The following is a 10,464-nucleotide window of genomic DNA, read 5'->3' as shown; positions in this document are numbered from 1 at the left end:
TGTGTGTGTGTGTGTGTGTGTGTGTGTGTGTGTGTGTGTGTGTGTGTAGTTAGGCTTAAACTATAAATTCTAAGCTAGTTTCAATTCATCTAGCTTACTCTTTTTTCTTCTGTAATCTAGAGGGAATTGCTAATTTAAAACTGACATTATAAAGATTACTATTAACCACAGTCTCTTTATTTCTACAGAGGTTGCAGAACTTGAAGCTAATTTACCTTGTAAGTATAGCACTCCAATCAAATTAGTACTATATAATGATGACATGAAGAAAACTTGTTTTTAATAACTTTGCATAGCAAAAGCCTATTTTTGTGTATGTTAGGAATGAATTTTAATTTTATACAAGAGTTTTTTGCAAGATCTAATAAAATGAGGCTGTAGCCAGGTATTGCACATGCCATGAACCACAGCACTTCGGAGGCAGGGGCAGGTCACCACAGAGAGTTCCAGGACCGCTAGGACTACATAGAGGGACCCTGTCTCAAAAAACAACGAATGCTTTAGTCCTTCTGAATTGCATATGTAGCATGTTCTCTTGTGTCCGTGAAACAGAGCTGTATTTAGTTCCTTGCCTCCTGTTCCACCCTCTCCCTGAGTGGAAAGGAGTGTGAGTCAGGAGCACACAGCCCTGTTTGTTAAACGAGTGTGCTCCCATTTGGTTCCCAAGGTGTTTATTGGTGGCTTGTTTTATATTTGAGAAAAGGCAGCTACTCGGCCTTTCTCCCACCGATGTGCTTGCTCCCTTGCTCTGTCTTTCCTGCTGACATATGGGCCTGTCTGTGCACTTGGATAACAGATATCAGATTTCTATTTTTCTATCATTAATCTTCTCCCAGATTTTACATTTCATATGTTCTATAAAAGCCTGAAAGCTTTGACCATTTTAATATTTTTTTGTTAAGCTTTTTATTATAAAATTGGTTTATAAGTAGTTCTAAGTCTAAGGGTGGTTGTGAAGTTAGCTTGTGAGGGCACAGACAAATTGTTAAAGTTCATTGTGCAGTCTTGGCTAGCCTGGAGCTTACTGTGTAGACCAGGCTGTCCTCAAATTCACATAGCTCTGCTTACCTCTGCCATATTAGTTCTGGTATCAAAGGTGTGCACCTTCTGGGCAAGCTGAACAATTGCTTTAAAAACAATATATATATATATATATATGGGTACTTTGCCCGCGTGTGCATCTGCACACCTGAAAATGGTATCAGACGTTTGTGAGCTGTCATGTGGTTGCTGGGACTTGAACTCGGGACCTTTGGAAGAGCAGCCAGTGCTCTTAACCACTGAGCCATCTCTCCAGCCCCCTGACCAGTTACTTTTGATGTCTGACGTTACTGTGGGGGAAGAATGGGTTATGACAGAAAATATATTTCTTCTATGGTTCACAGCCGAAACATCTTAATTCTGTGGATTGACCTCAAAGTTGCTTCCATTCAGAACTGAAGGTTTTGTCTGGGAATCTTACTGAAAGGTTAATTGTGAAGCGGGGGATGGCTTAGTAACAGAGGACCTGCCTAACATGTATAATGCCTTGGTTTCAATCCCAGACACTGAGTGGGGAAGAGAGTGGAACACATTTCTCCCTAATAAGCAAAAAGTCAAAGGGTGTGCTTTAAAATGCCCAGGAAAGTAAATGTGCATGGATGTGATAGACAAGCGGGGCTGTAAAGGCCTGCAGCCGGCTGATAAGCCTTGTTTGCCTGTCTCTGCCTGTGTTAGTTAGAACGCTTTCCTATAAAAAGCATCATACGGTGATTTTCTGTTTTCTAGTCCAATCAGACTTTTCATTGCCTCTGACTCACAGATGTATGTTCACATTCATCTTTTCACCAGTCTCTCCACTGTCCCTGACTCACATGCATGTTCAAAGTGTTTTTTCATTAGAGACCACAGAAAGATTCCCCTTAGAACTATCTTGTGTGTTTGATGTGAGTCTTGCCGGATTTGGAAAAGTCTTTGCCGGATGTGAGCCTATTTTCCCATCCTTTGGCCATGATATCAGATAGCACATATTTGGCACACTTCTTTTTACCTTTTCTCTCTGCTTTTCCCCTCATGTTTTCCACACATCTGTCGTTCATCATGCTAAAATAGAAACAAGCCACCACAGGCTAATTCTTTGCTGTCTGGTTAAAATCTTTATAAAATATTTACAGGCCCATAAGGATAACTTTCTATATGGTGTGGTTAGGAGCTGTAGAGTAACTTCAGAGCTCCGTATGTACAGGTGCATTGGAGTGACTCTGAAAATGTACATCTCCTTAGATAGATCCTGTTGTCTATGAAGAAAACCAATTCTAGAGTTCTGAGCTCTACGTTTTATATATATATATGTGTGTGTGTGTGTGTTTTATATATAAGGATATGTTTAACACAGGTTTTATATAAGGATAAGTTAACATTTTTACATTTAATATATATTGCATATATATATTATGTGATATATAATATAAACATAATTTTTTAATTTACTCTTTCCTGAGCTTTAAGGTTAGTTATTTGATTTTGGTAGATTAGTTAATTTTTAAAAGTTGTCTTAATTTTTGTATTCTTGGAAGGCTAATCCACTTCAGAGATTCCGTATTTATAACTTTAAGAAAAAGAGTCCAAATGGGCAATGCCAACCTCAAATAGTGATTGAAGTATATTGTAAGCCTTCATCTTTTTTCTTACCTACAACAGTAGGATATTGTTTCTATTTTCAAAATAAGGTCAAAGTAAAACACTAAGATAGACAGGATTCTCTGGAAAGTCATCCAGTAACTCAGGAAATAATCCTAAGAGTTAACGAGTAGAATTAGAACACAACACAAAGGAAACAATTACCAGCAAGAATATGCAGCCTACACAATAGAGGGAAAATTCTTTGCCATGGTCTGTGAGATGGCTCAGAAGGTAAAGGCACTTGCCATGCAAGCCTGGAGACTTGAGTTAGATCCCTGGAACTCATGTAAAGGTGGATCGAAAGAACCAACTCCTTAAAGTAAGTTGTCTTCTGACTTCCTTTTTTTTTTTTTTTTTTTTTTTGTGCCATGGCATGAGAATCTACATACATCATGTACACACAAACACACACAAATAATTTTAAATCATTAAAAAAAATCTTTGCCAACTATGCATCAGACAAGGGATTAATAAGGATATATAAAGAACTGAAAACAAAACAACACTAAACAACAAAAACCCAGATCAATCGGTAAATGGGCTAGTGAACTTTATAGACAGTTTTCAAAAGAAATACAAATTGGCAGTAAATTCTTGAAAAGGTGTTTAACATGCTTGGCCATAAGAGAAATGCAAATTAAAATGGTTTTGGAATATAATTTCAACCCAGTTGCAATGGCTGTTATCAAGAAAACAAATGACAAGACATGCTAAATACAGAGGATGTGGGGAAAGATGACCCCTACTCATTCTTGATGAGAATAACCTTTTATGGCCACTGTAGAAATCAGTATGGAAGTTCTTAAAAACAATGAAAGAAAGAACTTTGATATAACCCAGCTATAAGGTATATACCCCAAGAACCCTAAGGTAATGCAGTACAGAGTTACTTGTACAAATGTGTTTAGCCAGGAAATAGAGCATACATACATGCAATAGAATTTTATGCAACTGTGAAGGAAAATGAAATCATGTCATTTTCAGGAAAGTGGGTGTAGCTGAAGATCTTTATGGTAAGAGAGATAAGCTCCATGTTTTTTTCTCATATGCAAAAACTAAATTTAAAATTAAACATGCATGAATCTGGGGGGGGCTCACAAAACTAGGATCATAAGATAGAAGAGACTAAGACAGATGCAAAATAGGGTGATGTATTCCATAGAAAAGGAAGCTGGAAGTAACTGGAAGAAGAAAGGAAACCAGCTTGACGGGATATTGGGAGAAGGCTAGCAGGGAAGAGGAATAATTGAGAACAATGGATGCATGAAGATGCCATGATGAGACCCAATATTTTGTTAGCTAGCCTAAAAAATAACTTTGAAAAGATAAGGGAATAAAGCCTGTTATCAGTATACATAGTTCTAAATGTGATTTGCAGGAAGTCTTGACCTCTTCCTTTGACTCTCTATTTCTAGAGGAAGAATGTGGTAGTGTATTTCAGAAACTGCTCTGACCTTTGTAGACTGAGGGCTCCCTACCCCCACACCCCAGTAAAGAAAAGAAAGCCCACCAGTCTTCAAGTTGCTCTTTTTTATCTCAATGTTTAATGTCTGACTTGCACATTAAATACCAAAATGAAACAAGACCAATAGTAAAATTGTGAATTCATTTACTACTTTGGGGCTAACCTTGCTTTCATGAATAGCCTGAACCTTACTGTCATTTGTCCCAATCAATAACATTGGACTAGATGGTCTTGAAGGCTGTTTTTAATTATTTTTGAATCCTGTTTTTGTTGAATATTATATCAGTGTAGAACTGAACAAATAGGAGTTGTAAGCAGTAACGTTAGTAGATACACTAGAGAATTTATAAGTGTGTCTTCTGAGTTACAATAAGAAAATTTCCAGAGCATTTATATAAGTGATAGTTGTCCTTCTGTATCCTTTGTGAAGGAGGCAGATAAGTGCAATAGACAACTTCTCTGGACTGTGTGGTGGCTCTTCTTGCTGAGAGCTTGTCCTGACTCAGGCTCCTTCTTGCTTGGTGATTGGTAGGCCTAGAACGTTGCTTGACTCAGCAAAGCATCATTTCATAAAGCAAGCTGAGTTACCAGTTTACCAGTTATGGTGTAAAGTTTTTGTTTTTTGATTTTCTGAGACAGTGTTTCACTATGTAAATTAGGTTGGCCTTAAACTCAGAGATCTGCCTGCCTTTGCCTCCCAGGTGCCAGGATTAAAAATGAGCACCCTGCACTCAGGAGACACAGGCAGGTGGATCACTGAGACTATTTTTTCCTGTAATGTTATGGTAAATGCTGGGTGGCAGCTCTTAGGAATCTCACTTCTTTCTAACTTCACTTCTGATCAGCATGCATGTCTGTGTGAATCTCTGGGGGACTGACTAATTTGAAACGTTTGACCTGGTTTTTCCATGATTAGTTAGCCTTTACCCACATTCCTTAATGTCTTTGGGAAATAGTTTCCTTCAAAGTAAATAGCACAATTCTCTAATGAAAAGAACTCTTTAGTGACTGTTTAAAAGTTGAAGTAAATGCCTTGATTTGGAATTAACTAGTTAGGCTAAGAGGTTGAATGGCAAAAACAACAGAACTCTCGTTTGCTATTGGGTGTGCTACATTAGAGTGCAGGGACACATTGGTTGCCTTGTGAGTCAGCACCACTGCCTTCTGTGTGTTCAGAGGTTAGCTCAGCATGTGGACAGCTGCTCACTCCAGACCTTCCTAATGGCGATTTCTTTTGCAGGTACATGTAAAGTACATTTTCCTGATCCAAACAAGCTTCATTGCTTTCAGCTGACTGTAAGCCCAGGTAATAAATACTCCTGCATACTTCAGTATTCATGTAATCTTCAAAAAGCAAGCATAAAGGTCTGCTTAAATATGTCTTTCTCTGGACTTGTCTTGTAGTACGTTAGTGCTCTCTCATTCCCTGTGAGGACGAGGCCTATGTCTTGCAGCCAGGTAAAGCATAGCAAGTATGAGGTACTCAGGGTCCTGGTGACTTTAAAAGTCAGGCAGCTAACACCAAGGAAAACTGACTGCAGCCTACTGTTGAATATGGGCTTTGAAGTCATGAGTGGGCTCTGACACACTTTAGTGGAGCTTGACCTAGGTGAGGTGGCTTAGCTATAGTCCCCATCTATAGAGTTGGGGGTCAGATGAGTCCTGTTTTGGGACAATGTCAGGATTAAATGGAATTTTGTCTGAACACCACTTGGGCCCAGGTTCCAGCAGACAGATTACCAACTCATCCTCCTTAGGACTTCATGTCTCTTTGGTCAGACTTTTCTAGTGAAAGCACTGCTAACAGGAGTTGCTGATCACCAACTCATGTCAGCCTTCAGCAGGCAACCATTGGCAGCCAGTTCATGCTACTTCAGGGTAGGAAGAGTAAGGGAATCCATTCTCACTGGTTTTCCAAGAAAACCAGCCCACTGATGTTTGTAAAGGGGTGCTACACCAGTTGTTTCCCCTTCTACGCTTTCTATTTGAAGTGCAAGTGTTAACGTGTCCGGAGGAGGACCTTATTTAAATGTTATCAGCACTTCAAAGATGTGAAAATTACTCAAAGGATTATGATGCAGAGAAAAGGGAGAGGAATAGTTTGTCTTCAGGTCAAGGTGACAAGATAATGAGACTTGTTAAGGCTGAAGTGCTTTGATCTTTGGGATTTACCCAAAGCTGTTCTGGGCCAGTTAGTCCACAGATGTTTCTGGCATCATTTGGCAACTGTAAAATTCATATTGTTAACTTCATCTGAGATACACAGAAAAAGAAGAAAACAAACAGGACAAAGTTTTGTTGTAGAAATAGAATGTGTTGTCTTATTTGAGAGGGGGGAAAAAGGAGTGAGGAACTGAGATAGTGAGTCATGAACTAATTAAAAAGTGAGGGGTATAGAATTTTGGGACGTGATAATGAGTCCATGAATAAACATGGTCTTGTCTCTCTGCAAGGAGAATAGCTTGTTTCTTGTTGAAAATGTTCTATAATAATAAGTGCCCCTTTTCAAAATGTTTTTGATAGTTTGTAATAATTTATGTCTTGCTGCCCTGATGCGTGCACTCATGAGGCTGAGGCAGGAAGTTCTCGAGTTCAAGGCTAGCTTGAGTATCAAGGAAAAACCTGCATTAAACCTATGTGAAGGTTTTACAGAGTGCTCGGGGACATACTTGTAACTTTGGTCTAACAGTTGCTTGGAGACACTAGGATATGGTTAGTAGCAGGATCCCATCCTTGGAAATGGGGTACTTTACATGCCTGGTATCTTTGATTGGATGAGAAGACCCTGCCCATTCTGAAACGTCCTGTGTTCTCTTTTGTTGTTGATAGGGTAATGAATGAGTCCACAGGTGCCTTTTCTCACCCCAGGGCCGCTGTGAAGAACATTGTTTACCAAGAACCTCAGACTGGCATACTGTAGTGAGCTAGGCTTTGCCAGTCCGCAGGCCCCTTGAGCACACCTGCAGCCCTTGGCTGTTTACAGACCCTTGTTTTTCCCAGGCTGTCGTTCATTGTGCTTTGTAATTTCCCTGGAGTGTTTCTCCCCTCCCCTCCTTGTGTTACCTGTTTGTTTTTACTGGAGCCTATGAATATGTGGACACTGAAATAACATGACCACACCTTCTTCCTGATTATCTCTGACAGGTAAACAGCTGTTGTAGGTTCAGTATTCTTTATTTCTGCAGGTGATAACAAATTTTAGTGTCTGGGAATACAAATTTAAATAATGGTATCTGGAAGAACAGACATCTCTTGGTCAGTGTTCAGTTAACAGTGTAGAGGTCTTACCAGAACTGGATTAAACTTTGTGCTAATTTCAACAGTGGTGATTGGTTGGTTTTTGAGATAGGGTCTTACTGTGTATCCCAGACTGGCCTTAAACTCCCCATCCTCTAGCTTCAGCCTCTTAAATGATGAGATTACAGGTCTGAGCCACTACACCACAGTAAAGTGTTTTTAAGACTTTAGTTAGTTATAATACCATATAAAAATGGCAGATTTTAAAACACACTTAAATATATTATTTATGTGTCTTATGATCTGGCTAAGTTTACTTGTTTATACTAGTAGCTTTTAAAATTTATTTGTTTATTCTTACGTACATTTGGTGTTTGGCCTACATGAAACTCTGCATGAGGGAGTTGGATCCACTGGATCTTGAGTTACAGACAATTGTGAGCTGCCATGTGGGTGCTGGAAATGGGACCCAGGTCCTCTGGAAAAGTAGCCAATGCTCTTAACTGCTGAGCCATCTCTCCAGCTCCTATTCTAGTAGCTTTTAAAAATGGTATGGGGCCTGGAGAGATGCCTCAGAGGTTAAGAGCACTGGCTGCTCTTCCAAAGGTCCTGAGTCCAATTCCCAGCAACCACATGGTGGCTCACAACCATCTATAATGAGATCTGGTGCCTTCTTCTGGCATGCAGGTGTACATGCAGGCAGAACACTGTGTAAGTAATAAATAAATACATTAAAAAAGTATTGTGGCTTGTAAAGATTTATCATCAGTTAAGAGCACTTTCTGCAGGACCCTGGTTAAATTCCCAGTGCTGCATGGTAACTCACAACCATTCATTACCCCAGTTCCAGGGGATCCAGTGCCCTCTTTGATCTCCTTGTATCCCAAGTTTAAATGTGGTGTACATATATACATGCAGGTAAAACACTCATACACAAAATAAACATAACTCTTAAGAGGCAGTATTGGCTTCTGTGATCACTGTCATAGAAACAAATCTTTGTTCTCTGTGTGAGAATGTGTGCCTTTACCTCTCAGTGCTGTCTTCTCTCATAGAGAAAGAGCTGAGTTCCACTCATTAGTATTTTCTTAAGAACTTTTGTGTCAGTAATCATGAAGAATACTTTGTTTTGTTTTTCTTATAACTTCTTAGGTGCTGCTATCAGTAGCACTGAGATATTAAAATAAGTTAGAAGTGTTCCTCAGAGTGGCTTTGTGTTATTTCTCACTGAAGTGGTGGGCAAGGTTAATTTACCAGTGGTCAGCTTGGAACTTCACTTTCAGGAAAGTCTTTATGAATGAAATTTGTTTAGGAGATACAGCGTTAGCATTGATTTGTTTCTTCTAAGTCGGTTTTGGAATAGTTTTTTAACAGAATTGGTCCATTTCACTTGCACTGTAGGGTTTTATTGGGGCAAAAATTGTTTGGAATGGTCTGTTGACCCTGCTAATGTCTAGGATGCGTGGTGATCACACAGAACTTTGTATGTAGTTTACTGTGATGTGTGTCACAGTTTTCACACATGAGACTGAAGACTCTCATTCTCATCCCTGGTTCTTTCTAGTGATTTTTTAAATTTCACTGTGAAGTTAACCACTATGAGAACAGGGCAAATTTTAAGAACAGATTTTTTTTTCCCCCTTGGTGAGTCTTTCCTTTCAAATAACCCTAAAAACAGATGGCAATTTGCTCCCTTCTATGTATACTAGAAATGTGTAAGGTGTCTGCCAGCAGTGTCTTCTGACGTTGAGGAAAACACTTACTGCTCTCTCCTTGCTTCTTTCCAGAACTCTTGGTTTGATGTCTGCTTGTGATGGTGCTCAGGTGGGCCACTGTGTCACTTGATGGGCAGGCATGGTATCTGTTTGGTGCTGATTTCTCTTCTTCCCTAGCGCACAGCTTCCAGTCACGTTCTCCTTGGAGGGTTCTCAGGCCATTTGATGCCATTGTTATAAATAACTTCTGAGGGAATTGTGGCATTGTATTAAGAGTGCTTGCCCAGCATTTATGGACGTTCTGGTGGCCACCAGAAAAATTACAGTGTGGGCCAGTGAGATAGCTCATTGGCTAAAGGCACCTGCAGACAATCTGAGCTCAGGAAGGAGACTCCTGCAAGTTGACCTGACTTCCAGTTCACATCTCTATGTGCATCTGGCCACATTAACACACACTAAACCCACAACACACTACAATAAAATAATTGAGTAAAATAAATAAATACAATAAATTTAAAGCAAACAGTGCGTGTTAAGTGTCTAAAAGGGGCATGGCATTTAATTTTTAATTAAAAAAAAAATAACCAACATTCTATTTTTGGTTCCAGGTGTATCTTTATATAGCATTTTATGTTTCTAGATAATTGTGTAGACCCTTATTGTGCTCTTTGCCTCATCTCCTTCTCCTAAGTCTTGCTCTCACCCAGAATACAGTCTGAATTGCAGCCCCTCTTTCTTGCTGTTCCCTTATTGTAGTCACCTTACACTGTACAACTTAGTTATCCTCTTTTCCATCAGAGTGTAAACTCCACAAGGGCACTCATTGTCTTTTACATCCCCAGTGCTTAGAACAATGTCTGGCACGTGGCAGACACTTACCAAGTCTTGTTGGTGGAACTTATAGTTTAAGAAATACGTTACAGATTTTTATGCTATTGAACATGAGATCAGATTTCATGTACAGTGATCTCGGGAAATGAAAATGGCTACTACCAGCGAATGAATATTAATTGAAGCCAGAAGCAGTTCTTTTAATACCAATCTCTTTTGTCTTTATACCTTTAACTACTGAGAGCAGCTTTTTCATATAAGTTGATTGACATGTTATGGTTTTATGTCTCTTGTCTTTTTATTTCAGAGTGTCAGTCTGCTTTCTATCGCTGTGGTAAAACATCATGAACAAAGCAATTTGTAGGCGGAAGGGGTTATTTGAGCTTATGGTTCCAGAGGGTTGAGAGTCGCACCCATCCTATTGGGGAAGCATGGCAGTAGACAGGCATAGTGGCAGGAACAGCTGAGAGCAGGAAGCAGAAAGAGTGAAGTGGGGATAGTAAAAGGTTTTGAAGCCTCAAAGCTTACCCCCAGTGATATACTTCTCTAGCAAGG

The 10,464-nt window shown here is 39.5% G+C and overlaps 1 protein-coding gene across 5 annotated transcripts in view; it reads left to right on the top strand.

Moving 5' to 3' along the window:
• The window catches only part of Ube2f (ubiquitin conjugating enzyme E2 F (putative)), a 38,487-nt gene that overhangs the window by 12,051 nt on the left and 15,972 nt on the right, over positions 1 to 10,464 (top strand). For 4 of the 5 annotated variants that reach the window (XR_008721200.1, XM_055616787.1, XM_055616786.1 and 1 more), the window contains exons 3-4: positions 189 to 218; positions 5,367 to 5,432. Coding sequence is in view for 4 of the 5 variants with exons in the window: in XM_055616787.1 (XP_055472762.1) it covers positions 189 to 218; positions 5,367 to 5,432 (96 nt within the window). In the remaining variant the exon portion in view is untranslated. The remainder of the gene's footprint in view (positions 1 to 188; positions 219 to 5,366; positions 5,433 to 10,464) is intronic. The other variant, XM_055616789.1, reaches the window with a different exon arrangement.

This window comes from Psammomys obesus, unplaced genomic scaffold (assembly GCF_907164565.1).
Source record: "Psammomys obesus unplaced genomic scaffold, mPsaObe1.curated_primary_1811, whole genome shotgun sequence".
Taxonomy (NCBI): Eukaryota; Metazoa; Chordata; class Mammalia; order Rodentia; family Muridae; genus Psammomys; species Psammomys obesus.
This window is presented reverse-complemented; position numbering and strand designations above follow the sequence as displayed.